The sequence below is a fragment of the Poromitra crassiceps genome (genome assembly GCF_964638095.1).
Source record: "Poromitra crassiceps genome assembly, chromosome: 25".
Classification (NCBI taxonomy): domain Eukaryota; kingdom Metazoa; phylum Chordata; class Actinopteri; order Beryciformes; family Melamphaidae; genus Poromitra; species Poromitra crassiceps.
This window is the reverse complement of record NC_139649.1, coordinates 5,099,868-5,124,152: the sequence shown is the minus strand read 5'-3', so window position 1 is coordinate 5,124,152 and position 24,285 is coordinate 5,099,868. Positions and strand designations below refer to the sequence as shown.

The following is a 24,285-nucleotide window of genomic DNA, read 5'->3' as shown; positions in this document are numbered from 1 at the left end:
AACCCATGCGGTGCCATTCACTCTGAAATCAACCCTTGTCTGACCCACCTCTCGAGGTGGGTTACCAAGCAGAGTCGGGCAACGTGGGTTAACCCTTTCAAACACAAAATTCAACCCGGGTATAACCCTGGTTGGACCTTGGTGTGAAAGAGGTATACGTTCATTGCCATCCCCTGGACACGGCTCTGAAAGTAATACAAAAATTGAGGGGTGGGGGGCTGGTCTGGTCTCCACCGACCTCCAGAGATATGAGCATTTTAAGAATGCAGATTATGAGTAAACCACAGATTGCTGAACTTTTACCTACATTGAAAGTAAATGCATCTTATTGGCCCAGTGACGATGCGGCCAGCAGGCGTAAAGTGACACATTTAGACTGTCTGCTTTGGCATCTGATTTGAAAGCGTAAAGAGTGAGACAGGTGGGATTTGAACCAGTAGGCTACACACCAAGCAGTTTATCTCACTGAGCTAGAGCCAGGGGCTGTCCAGGCTCCTTCATCAGCTTATTTCTATCAGTGTTTAAACTACTGATGATAAAGAAGCATCACTGCTGATGCAATGACTGAACCAACAACCTTCTGCACCACATCCATGTGTTTATCTGGGTGAGCTACAACCCACTTATGGATGACAATATTGTGGACGAATAATATCTTGGTATTTTTAGGCTGAACAGTGACACGATACTGTATATACAGTTATGTTTAGGCAACAAAGCAACTTGGTTGGGGTTAGGGTTATGGTTTGGGTTAGGATTCGAAACGGGCCTGACACTCCTCCTCCTTAGTGCAACTTTGACCTACTTAAACCTCAGACTGTTATGTAAGACCACTGCGAGGCGACCTCCAGATGGTCCTTTGGCATATTACCTTTCACGCCTGCAATAATGACGCCGAGGTGGCATGACAAATCAGTGTATTTTGACTCCCCGGGAGAGACTGGGTTGGGAATACAGCGGTTTATTATGTTACTAATTTAAATGGTTTTAAAATCCAGCTGTTAACAGGTATGTTACATTCTGATGCTGATAAAACACTTGCTTGTATTATCAATTTATTTGGTCTAAATGCAGAATTTTTTTCTATACGAGGAAACAGCTGATCCGCATTTTTGTAAACAAACGGCGTCACTGGGTGGAAACGGCAATAGGACCCTATGGAGCATGAGCGTCACACTCTACCCGGCTGTGCGGTTTACATTTTAAAAACCGACAGTTCACACAACTTTAACACAACATGCATACATCAAACTCTTGAGCTACTTCTGCTCTCACTCAGAATGTCAAAATATAAGTGATGTATGCATACTTTTTGAGATATTAATGTTTGTTTGGCACAACTCATACTAGTGAACTGCTGCGGGTTTCAGATTTCTGGGGGATTTGCGGGGATTGTGATGTCACGCTGATTCATTATATACTCTTCCTTTTTCCATACTTTTCCAGACCTGGAAAATACTAAAATCAAATTCCATACTTACTTTCCTTTACTTTACCTGTGTAGGAATGGTGGTCTTTCTTGTCTAAGGTGTTGAGGAAAGTATTCTCTCAAGTGATTGCTTTTTTGCAAATATTAATGGTATGTTTGAGTATCAGGTTTTTGAGCCCTTCACAGTACAGATGAAGGTCAGAAATGAGCTACTCCTTGTGTCATAGGCCAGAAATGTGATGTTTTTAATTGTGGTTTGATGCATGTGCTTTTTCTTCATTAGATCTGTTATTTTGCATGCATATTTATTATTGTATTTTAATTATTTTGCAGTTTTCAATTAGTTTTGAACTGTCGTTTAGATTTGTGTAGTTGTGTTTTTTAGTTTCTACCTAGTGTACAGCCTGCAGGCAATTAACCTGATTAGGCGCAATTGGCTTGTGAGATGAACAGCCAATCTGGAACTGGGGGCAGGACGATGGGAGCCAATCATAATGGAGCTACAGGTGCTTTTAAGGCTGTGTGGACAAGAGTTGACAGGACTGCCATGGGAGAGAGAGGGAGAAAGCCAAGAGCCATGTCAGCTGTTTTGACTGCTTGTAGCCTTTTTCACAGGTGCCCTGCTGATGCAGGTGGGTGAAGGACCACGCTGCCAATGCTACACCTCCACAGTTGATTGCCTGAAGACCCAAATGGACACCGGTCGAGGAGGGGCCGGACCGATTTGCAAGTATCTACGGTACCGAGTGCAGCCGCTGGGTCGAGGCTAAGCTTGGGGGGTCCGGGGAGGAACTGCAGCGGCGATTGGGTGTCAGCCTGTGTTTTTACTGATTTTATCATGTAAAATAAATAGTTTTAACTTTGCCTCAGCCTTATGGGTTACTGAACACCACTCCTCTGCCTTGTAGAAGGAACCTTGTGGAAACCAACTGTATTTTTGTGAGTTAAAAGCTTTAAAAAAAAAAAAGAGTATAAGCTCTTAAAAAAACGCAGGTGGCGTTGTCGGGCAACTTTACCTTTAACCAGTAACTTGGGCCATGTTACATTTGGCGTTGTTAGCAGGACACAAGCTCAGAGCAGTGTTCAGTACCCAGTAGGATTTTAAGGTGTCAGGGACTGCCACCATTTTAAGTAGGGGAGGATGTTTTTAAATTGTGGTTTGATGCATGTGCTTTTTCTTCATTAGATCTGTTATTTTGCATGCATTTATTATTGTATTTTAATTATTTTGCATTGTTTTCAAATTAGTTTTGAACTGTCGTCTAGATTTGTGTTGTGTTCTACCTAGTGTACAGCCTGCAGGCAATTAACCTGATTAGGCGCAATTGGCTTGTGAGATGAACAGCCAATCTGGAACTGGGGGCAGGACGATGGGAGCCAATCGTAATGGAGCTACAGGTGCTTTTAAGGCTGTGTGGACAAGAGATGACAGGACTGCTATGAGAGAGAGAGAGAGGCAGAAAGCCAAGAGCCATGTCAGCTGTTTTGACTGCTTGTAGCCTTTTTCACAGGTGCCCTGCTGATACAGGCGGGTGAAGGACCACGCTGCCAATGCTACACCTCCACAGTTGATTGCCTGAAGACCCAAATGGACACCGGTCGAGGAGGGGCCGGACCGATTTGCAAGTATCTACGGTACCGAGTGCAGCCGCCGGGTCGAGGCTAAGCTTGGGGGCTCCGGGGAGTGCAGCGGGTATCGGCCTGGCTGGCAATGGAGGCAGTGGCAGGGTTGCAGAGGGAGCACACGGCGACGTGGGACTTCATTAACTCTAACGAGACTTGTGGGGTATCTGGTCTTATCTCATAACATCTCTCCTTTTAAAGAATTTTAACATTTTAATTTACCTTTAGTGTTTTTACGGATTTATCATGTAAAATAAAGTTTTTAACTTTGCCTCAGTCTGTCCTTAAGTTACTGAACAACACTGCTCTGATTTGTAGAAAGACCCTTGTGGAAACCTAGAACTTTATTTTTGTGAGTTAAAAGCTTTAAAAAGAGTTCCTAGGCTCTTAAAAACCTAGGTGGCGTTGTCGGGCAACTTTACCTTTAACCATTAACTTGGGTCCAACATGTCCTTTAACTCATACGCTCCATGAGGTCTTAATGCAGCAACACCTGGAATAGGACCGTCTGCTAGACTAGCGCCCCTCAGTGGCAGAAAAAGTACTGCAACATATCCAGCAACTCATACGACCAATGGCGTATCACTCCAATACGACCATAGCACGTCTGCTAGACTAGCGCCCCTCAGAAAGTGGCACAGAAAAAGTACTACGCGACTTCCGTCCAAGCAAGATGAAAAAGCGACTTTGCTTTCAAAAAACGTTATGTTAGGGGTATGGAGGACAGCAACAAACCAGTAGCTGAGTGGTTATGACAGGTGGCTGTCAAGCCAGTGGCCCCAGGTTGAAATCCCGCACGCCTCAAGGTTATATTTTCACCCAACTGAGACTGGTCACATGACCACTAGAGGACACTTAACGTTGAAACGTGATGTCAGGTCGTATTCGGCTGCTTATACGTCGTGGGTCGTATCCAGTTGGAGGTGAGGCTGCTTGGGCCACGTTACCCTTGTACCAGATAGAGGTATGGTCCCGTTACACTTGAGTGCTGCTTTGATATTGTTGACCAGACCATTCTAGTAAATCGTCTTGAAACTCGGGTTGCCCTTAAAGCCTTCCAATGTATTTTGTCATTTTTTAAGATATTTCATAAAGGAACGATGACTTATAACTCAATGAAACGGTCATGTCAATTTGATTCTGAGTGAGGGTGCGCTAGCATGTTAACTAGCTAGCTAACAAACTATTACAGTAGCTAAGCCCACTTCCTGCAGCTGTAACGTTCTGTTACAGAAGCTAAGCCCACCACCTGCTGCTGTAACAACTTTCGCCAGGGTCAAAATGCCACTGAATGACAAAAAGATTACCGGTAGCTTGAAATCCGTTGGCCGGTTGTTAATTAAGCGGTAATGCGGCTTGCAGCTAAGCTAACGTGATGGTGTTTCCGGCGTAACTTTCAACGGTAGCACAGACAAGAGTATTGAACGCAAGAGACAACAGCGCTGCCGCCATCATTGATTTGAAATAGAACACCAATCGTTATAAAAGTAGAAACATTGCTTGGAGGGGGGCCTTAAGGGCTCTGCTCTTGATCCATCATGTTGCCATCTTAATCTTAACTAATATAATTGGGAGGCCGATTCCGGCGCACAATTTCTCAACTGCGCATGCATGCCAGTTGAACGGGCGAGGCCGCGCGGCGGGCGAGCTGCGTCTGCGAGCCCGCCAAGCGGCCGAGACGTCAAGGGCAAACCACCTTGAAACCGGGGGCCAACTCTGAATGCTGCGTTTCCAAAGAGCAACCGTCAATTCCTGCAGAATCTGCCTGCAGAGGTTGTTCACTTTTTTTCATCCAAATCAATAAGTTCTTAATCTTTTGATGACTTAAACAGCTGTACATGTTTTTAGTTTCGCTCACATGGACTACAATGCACTTTACTCTGGTATTAGTTAGGGCTCTAAACCATCTCCAGCTGGCTCAAAGTTATACTGCTAGGCTTGTTCGTGGTTCCAAGAGATGTAATAATCACCCCTGCGTTAGCCTTCCTGCATTGGCTCCCAGTTAGTTACTGTGTTGATTTCAAAATATGAATAACTTAAAATGCCCTATCTGGTTTGGCCCCAAGATACATTATTGATTTTCTGCGGATGGGGCCTTGCTGGTGATTTCCTAGATCTTGGTTGGTGACTAAGGACGATCAGGCTTTTTCTGTCAGGGCGCCCAAGCTCTGGACTGACCTGCCAGATGAGCTGAGACAAGCGAATTCTGTGACGTCTCTAAAAACCTTCTTTTACTAGCGCTTTTGCGTTCTTTAATTTTTTCTTACTGCAGTATTTTGTACTTGCTTTGTTATGCACTTTCTAACAGTGGTAAGAAAACGTACTATACAAATAAAACTTTATTATTACTTTTTAAAGTGGAGGAAAAAGCGGTCAGTCAAACGTTTTGTTTTCCCAAAGCCGTCAAGGTGCTGATGGTGCATTCAGGACAGATGAGAGCTGGGACATTTCTGACTTCCAAGCTAGGAAGAGGAAAGGATGGTGTCATCACCGGACCCTGAACTGGGGTGTTGACATTTTGTATTTTAGGCAAGTATTTTAAAATTTGAGTCAATATGAGGCAGACAGGACTTGCTCAAGAAAAGGGATCAAACCTGTGCCTATTGGACGGCTATGGACTGGCCTCTCTAAATTATTAGCCTGTCTGAACAGACGCCATGACAATTCCCAGTGTCCATGAACTGCACACCCCAGTTCAGTGCTCGCAGTTCCTAGCGGTCCTGAACGCTCCTGAAGGTTTGTTGCTCCGCTGTGTAAATCAACCGGATGAAGAAGATATGAACATTGACATCTTGAAAACAGTAGAAGCGGCTTTGGGAGACCGACCTAAAAGGGTATTCAGGAAGTAAACTATGTACATATGAGGTATCCTCTCTCACTGTCACCTTAAAAAAATGAGAAATAAAAAATATTCAAAAGACGTGGTGACAGAAACATGGCATTTTCTCCAAGTTTTTTTTTCTTTCGGTCCATAAATGTGTCCGAGGTGGTTCTGTCTCGCTGACAGAGATATGGCCTTTTCCTTCAGTGTCTTTTGAATTGATGAGAACCAGCAGCCCAACAGTCGTCTAACCCATATTGCTCAAGAGTTTCCCAAACAGTCAAGATGTTTTGGCGTCCAGGTTGGAAACAAGACCGACGACTTTCCTCTGAAGCTTCCGGAAGTTCTCAGTGCTGGTAGCAGGTCGACCCAGTTAGCTGTCCCATTGCACCGGTGGTTGTCACATTATGGTCCTCAGGTCCAAGAGTCTGCAGGTTTTTTCACGCCAATCAAACACGGCAGCTGATCTGCCCTCCTCTGTTTGTAAATCAGCTGGTGGTGGTGGCATGTACCCTCTACATCCCATTGAAGCCTCCTCTTTGCCTCCCTCTGTACCTGTTCCCTGTCTGACCTCCGGGGGGGTGGTATCCCCCTAGCAGACCGGATGCTGATAGTTCCCTGCCGGCCTGCTGTAAGCCAAAGACCAGGGCCGCCGGCCCCAGACCCCCTGGCCAGACGGCCCCGGGCCACATCCCCCCAAAGGGGGCCATAGGCCCCAACATGTTGGGGTCGGGGGAGAAGAGATTCATGTTGCCGGGACGCGGGAGCAGACCGTCTCCCGGCTGCGGATGAGAACGACTCTGCGGTTGCTGTCGTTGATGTTGCTGAGTCTGGTTTAGTTGCTGCTGTTGCTGAGTCTGCTGTAATAGTCGCTGTTGCTGTAGTTGCTGCAGTTGCTGCTGTTGCTGTGTCGGCTGTGGTTGTTGCGGTGTCTGCTGCCTTTGTTGAGTTCGTTGCTGTTGGTTCTGTTGCTGCAGCTGAAGCTGGTGTTGTTGGATCTGTCGTTGGAGTTGTTGTAGCCGGGGCAGAGGAGGACGGCGAGCGTCCTTCTGGTCCGTCACCGTGGTGATGGCACTACCGGTTACCACGGTGCTAATGGGAGTTACCATGAGACTGCTTGTGTTGCCAGGCGATGATGATGCCTCTCCTCCCGTTTGCTGCTCCTGGCCTGGCTGTCTGTCTCTGAGAGCAGGAAACAAGGAGAAACCTTTTTGAATATTTGAAGCGTTTTCAAGATACACTTTTTCAACTCTGCTGAACCATGTTGGTGCCAATGGGTGCTGATCAGTAATAATAATAATTTATGTGTGTGTGTGTGTGTGTGTGGGGGGGGGGGGGGGGGGGGGGGGGGGACTCAAATAATCCACCGCCATTGTGTCGCACCCACCTGGGTGATGCATGGCAGCCAGTTTGCGGCAGAACACTCACCGCACATTGTGATCCACTGCTGTAGAGAGGAGGGGGCACTCCCAGGTCAAACATCTCTCTCTCTGCTTGAACCAGAGTGTTGTGTTTACTAACCTTGTTGCATTGGGCCCTGCAGGGCCAGTGGTGGGGGCCTCTTTAGCCACGTTGGGAAAGGCGGGTTCTCCTCGGTCATCTGCTGTCCCTCTCCCGTCACTGGCTGAATCCACAGGCTCTGTGCACTCATTGGACACCGTGGCTGCAAGGCCTGTGTTTTGATTGGTTGAGGGGGTGTTGTCAGCATGCGAGCCCAACGGTGAGCTATCCTGACTGAGAGAGAGGGACATGTCGCTGTCATTAGGATACTGATCAGCTCTCACGGAGGCTGCCTCTCTCGCTGGAGAAACACCTCCACTCCCCCACTCCTCCTCCCCAGGAAGCCTCGCTCCTTCTCCGGCCTTCCTCCTCTCTTCTTTTCGCTCTGGCTCCAGTGCCGAGTGAATCGACTCCAGAGTGGCTGCCACTGCTTTCCTGCCGGGCGTGAGCTGGATTTGCTCACCGAGACCTCCCTGCCCCACTGGAGGGGTGGCGCGACCGCTGGGGGCGAGTTGAAGCTGCTCGTTCAGGCCTCCTGGATGGGCGGGGTTGGGAAGGAAGCTTTCGCGGGCACTGACGCTAAACTCCGCGCGGGGCTCCGCGGCGTGGGGGTCCAGCTGCTGCTGCTGCTGCTGCTGCTGCTGCTGCTGCGCCCGCCGCTCTGCCCGTAACTGCGAGAGGGCCAATCGGAGCACTTCAAAGTCGGGGTCCGAATGATGCCGCAGGCCCTCGAGGGAGGAGGATGAGCAGGAGGAAGGCGGAGTGGCGGAGTCGGGAACCAGCTGGTCGGGGAGCAGGGGAGGGGCGGGGCCGAGGTGGGGGTGGGGGCTGGAGTGGTGCTCTGGGAAGGAGGACGGGGAGAGTTCAGAGCCCAACGCAGAGTCCTCGTGACTCAGCTGTCTGCTGCCAAGACCTGCTGGGGACAGAGGAGAGGAGACACTAGAATACATCGGTCATTTAGACGTCAAAACCTACCAGTAGATACGAGGAGAATGGATATAAGTTAAGTGGTTTTCATCGGACAGTGACGAGATGTGTGTGTATATATATATATATATTTCTTTTTTTTACTTTTTACGTTTTTCAGTTCAATTATATTTAAAGTTGAAAGAAATCCGGTATTAAAAAGATAAGTGTTTTCAAGTTCAATAAATACATGATGTTGCCAAAGTCAATGAGTAATCGCGTTAAATAATCGCGATCTTAATATCAGTCAAAATTATTTTTGCCATAATCAAGCAGTCCTAGACCCCAGGGTGCCACAATCTGATTTATGGAAGGTGAGAGAAAATATATTTCTGATGTACTTTTTTTTCTTTTGTTGTGTGCAACGGCTATAATAATGGGTATTGAGTATTTGCAGGCTATACAGTATGTTTATTCCAAAAATGACCTAGATTAGGATAATTGAAAATAAAAATAATAGCGTCCAAGTTGACCATTCTGTGCTTTTGGGCCTGTGGGACAGTGTGCAGCAGATGAAGGCCTTACTAATAGAGAGAGCAGATGGCTTGTTGTGATCTGACACCGATATCCAGATCAAGTTGCCTTCATAAACCCTCACCCTCCTATCCCCCCCAATACCAACAGACTGACGTAGGAGTTTCCTACACCGGTGGTTCCCAACCTTTTTTGTCTTATGTCCCCCATTGAGCTGTTTTGCCACGCCAATTATAGTACCCCCCCAATCATGTGTGTTGATTCTCCTACATTTGTTCTATTAAACTGTACTATATATACAGTATATATATAATTCAACTGTTAACATCTAACACAACGGATTATTAAATGAATGAACAATTCTGATTTACGGTTTACGATCAAAATATTTGTCAGTTTTACAAAGACTTCCTGAGCGTTTGGCGCTCTGGTGCCGCGGCAGATGGGCTGGCTTCATTGAATTGTTTGTCAGGACTTGGGCAGAATGGAAAGTGGATGTTTGAGGCATTTATCCATGGCTGCCATCTACTTGGTTTGCGCGCAGTGTTGACATGCGTGACTGTGACGTCTTCACAGAGTTGTCTAACAGCTGACACCTGCCGGGGGGGGGTGGGGGGTGGGAACTAGTTGCACCTACCATTTTAGCAATAGGCTTATGAAATGACTCAGTTGCTGTTTGTAAACACACAGCATTCAAACTTGGCACCTCCTCCCCGGCTAAACAAGTGTGACGCTTTAAATGCTCTAATTCTATTTTTTTTATTTTTTTTTAAATAGTTAATTTATATAGTCTCTGTTGAGCTTTTCAATTCTGGGTTGAGCTCCAAGGTTATATAGTGTTCAGCATCTTCAACGTGTGGCCGTATTATGCTCTCACCTCTTGTACCAAGTGACGCAGAAGTATCGACTGCAGTGTGTTTAGTGTGTGTTTTTTATGTAACTCACTTAGGCTGTCTCTCTGTATGTCTCTATGTCTCTGAGTCATGCTATCCCTCCACCAGTAGAAGCAACCAATGTATGGGTAACAGAGGACACCCTGAGCTGTCTCTGCAAGAACAAACAGGCTGGGTCAGTCACTCATGCATTGTGAACTGAATTGAAGGCAGCATGTCACGTCACGCAGAGGTTGCGTTAGACTTTCTCCTTGTAAAGGGTTTGTCGGTGTGATTGCTGCTCGACTGTGTAGAACTACTGTACAGATTCCGGGCCTACCAGCACCGACCTTTGGGAGCCTGCGGGTCGTCTGCGATTGGCTGCTTGTCCCTGATGTCGTGGTAGCCGACCAGGCCGGTGAAGTTGTGCATGACGTCGTCGATGTTGGCGACGGTGATGCCACTGCCGGAGTAGTTGGGGAACATCTCGAAACGACGCTCTGACGAAAAGACACACGGGCATGTAGTGAAGTTAGCCAGGGGGGCAAAGGCAAAAATGCCACAAGAAATCTCACAATGCCCCTCAAAACTGTGATCAAAAAAATTGGCCCCAAGATTTCGCTCATTTTCTTTTCATTCAATTTCCATTTCCTTGTCGAACACACTCAGCACCTGCAAGCTGGCTGCCAGAAGAAGACGACAAAGAACACACACACACACACACACACACACACACACACACACACACACACACACACACACACACACACACACACACACACACACACACACACACACTTTTTTCTTTGATTCTTATGTGATCTGTTTTTTTTTTTTTTTGCATTCTATTTCGTGGCTGTGTGTCATGTAATGTATATTGTTGTCTTGGACCCCAAGAAGACTACGGTAGCTGTCGTCTAGGCGTCAGCTAATGGGGATCCTTTTAATAAACAAACAAATAAACAAACGCACACAGCGCTGTTGTTCACACTATGTTTGAGCAACTTTATGCACTAATTAAAAGATTTGGAAGTGCCCCCCAAATTTTGTAAATGCCCCCATTTTGGTAGAAGCAAAAGTTGCCCCCAAAATATGTTTAAACCTTCTACACTGCGTCACATCACAACTAATGCCAACCTGTGAGATTTGACGACCTGTGTTGTTTCTCTCTCTGTGTGTGTGTGTGTGTGTGTGTGTGTGTGTGTGTGTGTGTGCGTGCGCGCGTGTGTACCGGTCAGGAAGATGGTGTGTCGGTGCTGTGTGTATCGGGCCTGTAGCTGTATCAGACAGTCCAGGTCAGGTGATTGGCGGCTCATCATGTCACAGTGATGGTAGGGGAGGAACTCCACGATCAGACGCTTCTCATAGGCTGACAGCACATTCCATACGCTCGCTGCATCTCGCTTGAACCTGACAGCCACACGCACACACACACACACGCACGCACGCACGCGCACGCACGCACGCACGCACGCACACACACACGCACACACACACACACACACACACACACACACACACACGCACACACACACACGCACACGCACACACACACAATTGGAAAAACCACATTCATCTTGTCTGTAATAAAGTAATGAAGTCAATTGGTATCACCAGAAAAATATCCAGGCTGCTTAATCAATCATGTCTCTAAACACTTTATTACAGTTTGATTTACCCATAACTCTTTTATGGAAATATCGTATTGGCAAATATATATCCAGTCTTCACAGCATTAAAAAATGTGTTAAGTTGGCTACATTCTCCAATAGATTTGAACCATCAGCTCCTCTTAAAAAACAAAATACTCCCCATCATTCATCTAAAAAGGGAGGAAGTGCGCTTTGTGTCTGTTTAAAATGTTGTCGCACTGATGATGTCACAATGTCTATGACATAATCAGTGATGTCACTGTAATTGTGATGTCAGTCACTGATGATGCGAGGTGCAGGGCGGGCGAGGCCACATAGCGGCCGAGCTAGCAAGCCCGCGCAGCGGGCCAGCCTAGGAATCGAGCGCGCGTAGTGCACAAGATTGACTTGTGTCGTACTTCACGACACCAAACTGTTCTCCGACAGGGAGCAGTCAATACAATGTTGTCCTCCCCACTAGGGATGTTCATTTTGAAAAATTTCCAAAATCGATAATCGGTGAGAATTAACGATCAATTATCGATTATCGATTTTATTAATACTTAGAAAATTTTCAATATTTTCAATTTTCAATTTTTTTTTTTTTTTTTACAAAATGAATGCCTATGGCAGAAAATACGAAAGACAACGTGTTCTCCTCAATTAACTCTTTATTTCAATGTGCCTCCTCTCCAACACTGCTGTCCCCGGCGCATGCCGGTGTGAATTTCCCATGTTTAAAACAGTTTTGTTGGCACAAAGGCCCGTGCCCAGCCAGAAAACTAGAGACTATATGAAGCTCCACCTCACGTTAGTCGGCTGTGCAATGGAGTGGGGCGAGGAGTAACGAATTCCACCCAAACCTAGTCCAAAAAAAAAAAAAAAAAAATTTTTTTTTTTTTTTTTAATAATTAAAAAATCGATCCAAATGCCACAGGATCGATTCCAATCCTTAACGATCTATTATCGATTTTCGATAATTGATGAACATCCCTACTCCCCACAGCGTGTAACATAGCTTTACACTTTTCCTGCATGCAGCAGGCAGCTTACATAGAGAACGGTACAAATTCCACGTAAATTCAATATATAACGTTACGATACATTGAAACAAACAACAAATCGCAGACCCAGTTGCGAGTCAAGACGGACGGCACTAAACTATTTTCTGCAAGTGTCCATTACCATTACTGATGCAGGGTAGCAGCAACATAGCCAAGTTACCGAAGTGACTTACTGGTTCTGTCCAAACCAAGGTGAAACCATGTCCATGTTATTTCCTCCATAACCGGGTAACGTTAGTCATGAACAACGTATAAGAAAAGAGACGAGAAAAACTCTTCGGATGATCGGATCTGGACGGATCACAGAAGTCACCCAAATTGACAAAAGCGGATTGTGCCAAAGAGTACAGTGTTTGCATCCCTGCACTATAAAACCTACCCTTTTATTTGAATTCCCCCTGTTTGTTTATACAGTAGCCTCTCCACTTCCACACAGTTGTGTTATAGTGTACAGTAGTTCAGGATTGGATAGAGTTGCAGTAATGGTACCTGGCTTGTTCTTTGAGCTTCTTCTGGGTTTTGCAGTGGACTTTCCACTTCCACACGCTCTCTGGTGAACTCTGCTGCTCCAGGAACATCAGCAACGCAGTCAGACGCTCTGGACAAACAAACAAAAGAAACAGTAACCACACCGCTCCAGCTGAGATTCAATATACACGGCACCACTAGGGATGGGCATTTCTAGCAAAAACACTATTCGAAATTTGCTGGGCCAAAGTCACGGTTCGGTACGTACCTTGGTTTCGGGGTCACGGTTCGGTACGAATTCGGTACAATGGGGGAAAAAGCAACAAATCCCAAATTCCAGACTCAGGGATGGCGGCGTAGGATTTGGGGTGAAAAAATACATAGTCCTTTATAGGCAACGCCATCCGACCTTCCCTTTCCCAGAAAATGTCAACTTTTCTCTGATTGGATCAAAATTGCCGGCGACCTCAAACTATCCAATCAGAGAAAAGTAGACATTTTCTGGGAAACGGAAGGTCAGATGGAAATGTTTTCACCATGTGAAGGGTGTTTGCAGGCCACCACACATTCTGTAGTAACCGTTTTATAAAGGCAATGAAGCCAGAGACTTTTAGGCACTCTCTTCGTGGCATGCCTAAGAATGCCCCTTAGCTGTTGTAAAATCACTGTAAGCCATGGCCTCTTGGCCTTGGGGCTTATTGCTTTATTCCCACTCAAATATACGTTTCCCAGGATACCCTGGAACTCACTTTTCATGATGAGCCTCATACTCATGAGGCAGTGATTTTTTTGACCAGAAAAGCTGTTCACACAATTCACTATGTTCAATGTTCACTGAACATGCTCCTTGAGAACAACAAATCTGGAAAACTCTTGAAAGAAATATCTAGTTTTGCAGAGTTCTAGAATCTAAAAGCAGGTTTTGGTGGGCTTGGCAGAGTCCCGTACCGTGTGTGATGAATTCGGGGTTGAGCACAAACTCGTCGGAGACGATGCAGCCGCCAGAGACAAACAGCTCGATATAGCTGCTGTTCCTGATGTCCTCCAGGCTGTCGATGCCCACAAACACCACCGAGGGGCACCGCTTCAGAGACACCAGGCCTGGGATCTAACACACACACACGCACAGACACACACACAATGTTAGTCTTATCCAAATATTATCTATTCCAGTGATTCCTACTGGTGGAGGTAGTGCTGCAGGTGGGCCGCGAGTGGTCTGCCAACACTGCTGATTTTCGCAGGGCAAACAAAAGGCTGTAGCTGGCTCATTTTTAGAGTGAAGGTACTGGTATCATGAAACGAGAAGACCCTACTCCCTGAACTAAGTAATACATATGTTAGAAAAAGCCAAAATAGCAACAACAAAAAAGTTGATAATAAATTAACTATTTAAGCTATTTACATTACTCCTACCTGTACGTTCACAGCAAGGTGAAAAAAAAGGCAATATCGCGTCATTCGCACCATGAACATTTGCATCACTATTGACTTTGTATGTAATCTCATCGCACATCCTTTGTGTGAACGCACAGTAAGAAAACTGAAATGGCTCCAAGACACTGTGTCAGGGTGGGAATTAGACAGAGGCCCTGGAGGCGGAGGGGTACCTTGTGTATGTGTTCAGCTATGTCTTTGTTCTGAATGATGACCAGCAGTCTGTTGTCAGAGTTTTCTTGGTCCAGAAAGGCAACAGGACTCTGCTCCACGTTCCCCTGCTTCAACAGATACTCCTGCCACACACACACACACACACACACACACACACACACACACACACACACACACACACAATTCCACATTCCAGCAGTCACATTTTCTGGTCATCATCTAGACTCAGTTCTCAGTCTCTAGCTGCTTCTCTCAACTAGAGAGACTGAGGACAAACTCCCAGCTTTCATTGTTAAAACTGGGTGGAAACAAGTAGACAGTTGGGGGTAGAGCTGTGCATCTTCACTGATCTCACGATACGATTCGATTATACAAGTCTACGATTCGATTCGATTCGATTAAACGATGCATCACGATGCATCGTATAATTTTTTATTTTTTTTATAATCGATTTTTGATATTTGTTAATCGATGCAGAATCTTGCACGTCCGCATCGCGATGCATCTCTGAATCAATTATTTTCGGCAGCTCTAGTTGGGGGGATCCCTCAGATCAATCCATAGTCTTTAGGGTGCTTTGTGCAGAAGGGCCGGTAACATGCACAAGTTGTGTGCATGTGAACAGATCAAATGGAATCAAATAATGCAACGTTGCTCAGGACATCCATTTTCAATGTTTTAAAAAGCTCTCTCCGTGTTACAAAGGGATTCTCTGTATCTCCAGTTTGTTTCATGGAGGATAATGGGGGGGGGGAGCTTTATTTCCGGTAATGTGACAAATAGTCCAGGTTCTATGTGCTCACTTTTTCATAAAGGCATGACACTTGGTACACTTGAACAGTTTGGGGCTCTGAACAAGGTGGTGTCTACCATTATGTTTTCATGGCCAAGGATTCATGGTGAATGATGAATTCAGTGACATTGTCTAAAGAATTACAATTAGTCCAGGTGATCAGGTGAGCCAAATTTCAAGGCGAACTGTTCACTTCGCATGAAACTTGGTAGCCTAGGTAAACCCAGCCCCCACGTGATCTGCTCTCAGAGTTCCCAGTCACTGTAGTGACTGAGAACAGGTCTGAGAGCAGGTCACATGGAGACTGGGTTTACCCAGGCTAGAAACTTGGTACACTTGTACACAGCTTACAGCTTTTTAGAGTAAAATTCAAGCACTTTCAAGGTACCCAAACCAAAAGTTTCCAGACTGTGGAAGCCTTTGCCAACAATTGTAATGCACAGTTTGACAGTAGATCTGATCATTTGTTTCATGGTAGCTGAGATAACTGTGAAAACATGTTCTTAAAATGTACCTCTAATTCTTCACACTAAAAGAAACAGGGACATTCTGTCATTAATAGGTTATTATTGATTTTCTTTGTCAGACAAATTTTACCAGGGAGTTGATTAGCAGTCTTTGTTGTTTGCTACGGTTTTCTATTTTTACATACTGTATGTTCACTACTTTGGAGAACGTGATTTATGTATTTGGGTACCTACCTTGACTTGGTCGTAGACCAGGTCCTCTGGCTCTGTGCAGTGGATGTAGAAGAACTGCAGCAAGTTCCTCCGGACATCTTTGATGATCTCCACCAGGCTGCTGAACACCTCTGGCTGCAGCCGGTTGATCAGGGAACTGAGGGCGGCGGGAGGAGGGGCAGGTCCGGTGCCCGGCGGCTCACCTAGAGGGTCCAGCGCGTCCGCCCCGCCGAGTCCCGGGAGCGTCACCTCAATGTCGCTGCCACTCTTGTTGCTGCTGTCGTCCTGCATTTGTCTTGATGCACCAGCTTTGTATGCTACCGTCCTGCCGATTTCTAACCCCGGGTGCTGCTGTGTCGTCCAGGGGGAAGGAGCAGGGAGGAGGGTGGCGTCGTTAACAGGCGTGGTGGTAGGTGGGTAGACGGAACCAGGTAACGGCGACCCCTCTAAATGACCAGAAGTAGGGTTATAGGGAGACTGACAGGCCGACACAGAGGCAGGGACAGACAGAGGCACACGGGAACATGGAACTGGGAGGACTCTGTTGTTTGTTGCTGTAGGAAGATGTTGGGTCACCGTGTTTGACGGCCACACGTCTCCTCCTCTGGACAACGGAGGATTCTCACCGACTGTATTGCCTGTAGCTTTGCCACAGTCGGCCGAAACACCACCGTCTCTGCTGACGTTAGCGTTAGCTGCTCGGATGCTGGCCACGAAAGCGCCGACGCTGCTAGCCAACGTGGCGTCTGCGTCGGACAGGTTAGCGTCAGCCTGGTGGCTTGGCCAGCAGCTCTGTGCCTCTATAACGATGCTGCTAATGCTATCCTTCATCGAGCTAATGTAGTCGTGCATAGGGGGGCAGGGGCTGTAGAAGGACACGTACTGGGAGAAAGGAGCCAGCGGCTCCGGCAGCATGTGCGTGGAGGGTCGTGTGTTTGGGGCGGGACAGGGGAAGCTGTAGCGCGCGCTCTCCTCCTGCAGGAGATGCTGGATCTCAGAGGAGAAGTCGCCGACGTGCTCCTCCACAATGCAGTCGACGTCTCTTGGAAGACGACGAGGAGGTGAGGAGGGGGGAGAGGGGGAGCTGTCCATCACTTCTATCACGTCCCCCTCCTCCCCGTCTGCCACTGACGTCACTTCTATCACCTCCCCCTCCTCCTCGTCTGCCACCGACGTCAATTCTATCACCTCCCCCTCCTCCTCTTCTGCCCCTGACATCACTTCTATCACGTCCCCCCCCTCCTCTTCGTCTAGAACTTCCCTCTCCACCTCCACGGATGACACCACCTCTCCTGGCTCATCTGCCTCCGCTTCCTCGTTTGCCTCATCGGCCTCCGCTTCCGCTTCCACTCCCTCCTTTGCCTCGTTGGCCTCCGCTTCCTCTTTTGCCTCATCAGCCTCCACTTCTTTTGCCTCGTCGGCCTCCGCTCCCTCTTTTGCCTCGTTGGCCTCCGCTCCCTCCTTTGCCTCGTCGGCCTCCACTTCCACTTCCTCTTTTGCCTCATCGGCCTCCACTTCCTCCTTTGCCTCGTCGGCCTCTGCTCCCTCCTTTGCCTCCACTTCCTCTTTTGCCTCGTCGGCCTCCACTTCCTCCTTTGCCTCGTCGGCCTCTGCTCCCTCCTTTGCCTCTGCTCCCTCCTTTGCCTCGTCGGCCTCTGCTCCCTCCTTTGCCTCCACTTCCTCTTTTGCCTCGTCGGCCTTCACTCCCTCTTTTGCCTCCACTCCCTCTTTTGCCTCGTCGGACTCCACTTCCTCTTTTGCCTCCACTTCCTCTTTTGTCTCGCCTGCCACCGTTTTGTTTGTCTCATCTGCCTCTGCTTCCAGTTTTCTTTCGCTTAAATCCAACACCAGTTCACCCTCCACTTCCCCCTCATCCTCCTCCGGCTTCTCTGCGGTGTGTGGAGAGGGGCTTCTTCTCTCTGGGGCAGCAGGGAGGGATGGCTCTTCCTTCTCCTCTTCTTTCGTCTCCTTGATCTCTCTTGATCCCCTGATCATCCCTGCAGGAGACAGACAGGAGTTAAACTGGGAACACGATACAGGGAACATGCTGAAACGACCAGGCATCACACACCTACTGTAACAGCTTGCATTTGTAGGTATTTTCATCTTTAATCATACCGGAAAACAAACACTTGACGACACCGTAAAAGAAAAGCACCCCGGGCCCAGTATTTCAAAACCTTTAATCTCGATTTTGTAGTCCCTTTTTTGCTATCGAAGATTAACTTGATCATGTAGATTTTGTCCTGTTTTTTTTAAGACTTTCTCATCCTAATGTTGTACTGTAGTACTCTAGACCAGTGATTCCCAACCAGGGGTACGTGTACCCCTAGGGGTACTTGAGCAGCTTGCAGGGGGTACTTGGAATGATTGGGGAATACAATTTACCTCCAAAATGATAAATAAATATATATATATTCCAAGTCATTTCATAAGCCCATTGTTAAAATGTGATGTGTGTGCCGCAACTAGTTCTGCTGGCAAGTGTCAACTGCTACACTGTTCTGCTACTGATAATGGCCCACAAAAAACCTAAAAAGCCCAAACACCGGCAGTTCAGTGAAACATATATTTTGTATAGATTTACTTGTATGTAATCATCAACATGCATGAGTGAGGGGTACTATTGTCATGGAAAAACAGCTCAAGGGGTACATAAGACAAAAAAGGTTGGGAACCACTGCTCTAGACCACAATTGTGCTCCTAGTTCTATGAGCACAGTTAAATCTCTACTCTGCATCATTGTTCATCATCATGGCAAGGGGTGTCATTAGCCATGGTAAGAGTATGTGTTATATGATGCCATCTGGGGGATTTTGTTGGAGGTGTGAAAAAAAGATGGCTCTCCCTCAGGAGCCTTGCATCATGGACTGATCCTGGCCATTAACAACACAGTTAGTGATGATGAAATTGAGATGCTGTGCCACCCTTTCCTGTTCACAAACTCCCATTCCCTCTCATGGGGTGCCTGGATGTGGACATGAGTGCAGCGCTCCCCCCCCCCCCCCCCCCCTCGCTCAATTCCTGGATGCCTATGAGATCATGATTATGTTATTTGATCCCATAGATGCAATTGAGCCAAGATAGCCTGATATTGTTGTTTGACACTTCAGAATACACCAAACACATAGAAAGGCATTTATTAGTTTCGGACTCTGGGAAAGTGGGGGAAAACTGTCAGATTCCACAAAACTACTGCATCTCTGAACTATCTCTTTAACCAAATCACACACATTTAGGCTATTCTATGTAATCTCCTTTTGATAACTAATGTTTTTTTTGTTTTTTTCACTTCCAATCACTGAGCCTCCCCTGAAACTGTTTGAACCCCTCCCTGGGGAGGCCCGCCTCCCACTTTGAAAACCTCTGCTCTATATCATAGCCGGACATTCTACACTGCTTATTTCATTTACCTGTCAGCAGGCTGAGAAATTTGGCAGCTGCATCTGATCCGTCCTTCGTCAGTTCCACATCCTTCAAACCCACCGAGCCAATCGCAGACAAGACAGAGTGCTGGCTGTTTTCAACTAGGAAGAGAAACAGACAGAGAGAGAGAGTTTGTGTGCGCGTGAGTGTAGCCCAGGCGCGCGCACGCGTGAAGGAGTGGGTGGTGTGTGACTTACAGGGAAGTCCCCCGTTAGCCCTTCCTGTCAGCTGCGGTGCAGAAGTGTGAAATGCATAGTGCAGCTTTAAAGGATGGAAATATTAAGACCAAGTGACACGCACCAATATGCATTTGGTGGAGGGAAAGACAAATGTGATTTCAGTGTTTCTCCTATCAGTGAATGTGTCTTCTTTAACACTGGAACACAGTGGGAATGTGGATTTCCCACAGGTTGTGTTGAGGATTAATGACTTGTCCTTAGCTACAGTGTGTCCAGTGGATGCAACACTCTCACTGTAGCTAAGAACGTCCACTTTCTGAGCAGTGTTAGAAATGCACCATTAAAAATATGGTATTAAAATACCATTAAAAATATATATTTTTATATTATATAAAAATATATAATATATATATAATATATATATAATATATATATATATATATATATATATATATATATATATATATATATATATATATATATATATATATGCGCAATACCTGTGCAGTGTATTGAGTGTAAATGTTGCGTTGTGACCGGTGGAGGCTGTGCAGCCATCGGCCCTAATTACCCAATTAAAAAATCTGCCTCCATTAGGTCACCTGCAGGGGGTGCTCTTTACACTTCCTGAAAGATTCCGCGTGATCGCAATTGGAAATTCTTTCAAAAGCATGCAGCCGTAGTCTGAGATGTCACTCAACATATGGTGTTTGGCGGACAGAAGGACAGCCTCAGTAATACAGAGAACAGGGGAACAAACTGATGAAAATTGGCTTCAGGCTGCACGGACGTACTGACACAGATGGGTAAACTCCACCACTCTGTCTCAATAAGTCCATATCAGTGGTGAAAGCCAAAACTGAAGGTGGCAGTACAGTTGAAAATGTGAACAGATGGAACAAGCCAAAAGACCCTGAGACCACGCTTACCTGCAGACTCCCAGGGGGACACGGGTGTTAATTGCTCCTCGTTAACGGGGCTGAGGTCTTTAGGCTCTGGGGAGGGGCACAGGAAGGGGGAGGGGGGAGGGCTGGGGTCAGGGGACGGGGTGGGGGTCCTCCTGCAGGGGCTGGGCGTCGCCGTTACGCCCGTCGCCATAGTGAGCGACATGAAGCGAGGGTCCCGAGGGATATCTCTCTCTCTCTGGCTGTACCTCTCTGAACGCAGACCTGCAGAAACAGTACGAGTTTACAGACAACATTGACTCTCACTTTACATTCTGGTCATTTTTTCTATGAGGTGAGCGGTACAATAAGCTTCAATTCTAGGGGTGTCCAAAAAAATTATTTATGTCAGGATCGCGATTCTTATGTTCCACAATTCTAAATCCATTCACAATTCTCAAGAAAAAAAAATATATATATATATATATTATTTTTTCTATTACCGGGACTTTAAAGGATGGCTTACATTATACGCCAGCTTTTTATATCTTCTCATCTACAAACCATCAAGAGTGACGGATAAGTCTGCGACACTACTTGACAATATTTTTGCTAATTCTTTAACTGAAGTGGCAAAAACTGGTTTGCTTTTAACTGTCATTTCTGACCATCTTCCAATTTTCAAACTAACATGATCTACTGTAAAGTGTCAGAAAGTGTTTGTGTGGATGCTGCAGACTGGGGCAGGCAGGCAGACAGACCTGTGATGGGGATGAGCACCCACGGGATCATCTCCCCCTCCTCCGGGTCTCGTCCTGCTGTCCTCTCCAGCGCCCGCCCTCCCTCCCCTCCTCCTCCTCCTGCTGTCCTCTCCAGTAACCCCTCTCCCTCCCCTCCTGTGGCTGTTGGTCCTCGGGGAGCCGACTCCCCGTTGTGGGAGCCCGGGCTGAATCCCTCCAGACACTGCTCCTACAGACACACAGACACAGAGAGTATCTCAACCTTATGCTGCTCCTACAGACACACAGACACAGAGAGTATCTCAACCTTATGGCGAGTTCAGACTAGACGCTTCGAGCCCTCTGCAACAGTTTTGAAAAATATATTATGTTAAAAAATACAGGAAATTCTCCTTTAATATCTGAAAGAAAACTAAATAACGAGGACTTTTCAGTTAATAAGATAAAAACTTGGTAAGAGACTAGAAACATGAGTTTGATTTCACAGTGGGGAGATTTTTTCGCAAATTTGGGCGACGAGATTACATACATGTACAAAGTCAATGCAAATGAGGCAAGTGGCACAATTTTTGTTCCCAGGGGTGCTGGTGAGATTTTTTTTTTCTTTTTTTACTGGTGTCCAGGTCGTGCTGTGAAGGTTGTGTTTGCATTCCTCACTTATCGATACTCCTTAATGGTTCTTTTTCATTACCAAATAATTGCTTTAAAAAATATATATTATTTAAAAATATAATAAATTCAAAACATGATTAGAATGTATTTTCTTTATTTAAATATAACTAAATTTTTCTAGAGCAGCAACAGTAATGTTTACAACAGCAAAGTCACTATATAAACTGAATAATATCTCACTGGAAACAAATCTAAAATGTCAATAAAATAATATTCCTGACATCACAATACTGAGCAGGGCTACCACCTTCAACGTGCAAAAATAAGGGACACCTTGCCAGTGGCCCGATGACCACAGGACACAAATCTGGGGGTCCTCCCCCATGAGATTCTGAGTGTCAGACACTTCGTTTCCTGCATTCTGGTGAACTTTAATGCACAAATTTGTGTTTTTTTTATGAATCAATTTCAAAGTCCTCTGCTACTCGCAACATGAATGTAAAGGAAATAGAGTCAATGACAATAAGAGGTTAAATTATATGAAGGATTAAACTGACTGAAAAGAGTCTGTCCCTTTAGCCTTGGTGTGAACATACAGTAGGGCTGTAGTAGGCAATAAACACATCGCAAAGACTGCCTGAAACGCAATGAATGACAAAAGTGGTTTTATTTACATGCGTCATGCATTCCCACTCCGCATCTGATCATTTTGTCTTGTGTTGTAAATCCAGCGTAAACCTTTCCCTTGCAACAGGGCGCTCCGCCCCTCTGCCAAAAGCCCAAACACGCTGTGTGTAGTTTTATGTTTGTGGTCTATGTTCGCATTATTAAAGCAGAAAGACATAGGAACGGTATAGCTACTATGCATACTTTAATATTTGTTTATTTATCGCAAGTCCTATCGTCATCGCTATATTGAACAATGTTATCGCACATCGCAGATTTTCCTCATATCGTGCAGGCCTAACATACAGTAATGCTCACAAACATCTCCTCAGAGTGGAACAGTTTGATTGACAGCTGTACCTCAGGCTCCCTCAGGTCGATGTCACAGTTGGTGGGCAGGCCCAGCTTGGTGGCCAGCCTATCAAACGGACAGGATTCACTTTGCCCATCCTCCCCCTCAGGCAGAGCTGGTGAATTAGAAGTCAATATCACAATAATCATAAGGACTTTATTTTCAATATCGATATTCATTACATCACAATATGGCTCACGCATGTTAAACAATCAAATGAATGCTCATTCCATTGAACTGAATGGTAATGTTAGTACACGTCAAACAAAACTCACATTTTCAAATAAAATATATTCCTTAAAATTAGTTATTCTTTGCTGTTTATTATGGCAAAACTACTGTTGCCGATTTTCATGAAACTTGGCGGAAGAGTGCATGGGCCCAGGACGAACGCATTAAATGTTGGAGCGTATCCAATCCGGGTCAATGGGAAGAGGCGGAGCTAGGGAAAAGGGGCTGTAGCTAGGGATAGGAAGGTCGTAGAGGGTCAGGGTTCGAGCGGTGAGTAGGGGGAGTGGCTAGGTGTATCTAGGTGGTGGAAGGGGGCGTGGTCAGGAAAGGGGGTGGGGCTAGGGAAAAGGGGCCGTAGCTAAGGGATAGGAAGGTCATAGAGAGCCGGGGTTCCAGGGGTGGGTAGGGGGAGTGGCTGGGGGGATGTGGGCCTTGGCTTGGAGGTCTGTGCTCTCTGAAGCGACTAGTTTCTAATGAGTTCATGATCTCCAAAGAAAAGCGCAGTCTGTATCCAGTCACCTGTCAGCAGACTGCGAAGTTTGGCAACTGTCTCCGATCCGTCCTTCCTCAGATCCACGTCCTTGCCAATCCCAGACAAGAGAGAGCCCATGGAGGCGGGGCCCTCAGCTAAAAGACAGAAGGAGAGAAGAAGATTGCAGGATCAGCGACTGAACCAGTCAGAAAGTGACACTGCTGACTGTCCCGTCAGTGAAGCTCAGATGTGAGAGAAATTCAAACTCAGCTCACTGTTCAGCTTTGACCGATATCGTGATATTTCAGGAGTATCGCGGTATTTTCTGCTGTATCAAATACCAAAGCTTCCCAGATCCCTACAACTTTCTTTGAAAGAATACAAGAACGTACGTAATGAGTGCCTGCTAGCTAGCTATGTCAGCTCATCCGAAGAATGTAATGTCATGAAAGGCAAAAGCGAAGCAGAGAAAGAGGACAGGATTGACGATTATATAGCCTAGATGCAATCGCTCAGATTTAGGGCTGAAAGGATTTTATTTATTTACAATATATTCATTAGGTTTTCACTTTTACAAGTAAAATACAGATTGGTGGACCTGACCAGTAGAGTCCACAAGTGTTGACAGCGTCCTCCTGCTCCTCAAAGACTGGAGAGCACAATAAAGCTTTGAATTTTGGGCTGCTTGATTCATTTATATTTTATCATGACTAATCTAACTATGAAAATAATCTTGCATCAATCAAATAATCGAAAAATGAATCAACAGATAATCGATTACCTAAATAAT

General features: G+C 46.1%; 1 protein-coding gene across 1 annotated transcript in view; it reads right to left on the bottom strand.

Moving 5' to 3' along the window:
* Window positions 1-5,500: 5,500 nt before the first annotated feature.
* LOC310798460 (protein TASOR-like) overlaps window positions 5,501-24,285 on the bottom strand; it is a 57,666-nt gene continuing 38,881 nt past the window's right edge. Inside the window, exons 16-28 of the mRNA XM_083661004.1 lie at window positions 23,543-23,650; window positions 22,801-22,907; window positions 21,184-21,391; window positions 20,468-20,707; window positions 19,347-19,460; window positions 15,954-17,929; window positions 14,459-14,581; window positions 13,797-13,956; window positions 12,870-12,978; window positions 10,917-11,095; window positions 10,036-10,185; window positions 7,395-8,289; window positions 5,501-7,055 (exon numbers count right to left, since the gene is read on the bottom strand). Coding sequence (XP_083517130.1) covers window positions 6,389-7,055; window positions 7,395-8,289; window positions 10,036-10,185; window positions 10,917-11,095; window positions 12,870-12,978; window positions 13,797-13,956; window positions 14,459-14,581; window positions 15,954-17,929; window positions 19,347-19,460; window positions 20,468-20,707; window positions 21,184-21,391; window positions 22,801-22,907; window positions 23,543-23,650 — 5,036 coding nt within the window. The 3' untranslated portion in view covers window positions 5,501-6,388. The remainder of the gene's footprint in view (window positions 7,056-7,394; window positions 8,290-10,035; window positions 10,186-10,916; window positions 11,096-12,869; window positions 12,979-13,796; window positions 13,957-14,458; window positions 14,582-15,953; window positions 17,930-19,346; window positions 19,461-20,467; window positions 20,708-21,183; window positions 21,392-22,800; window positions 22,908-23,542; window positions 23,651-24,285) is intronic.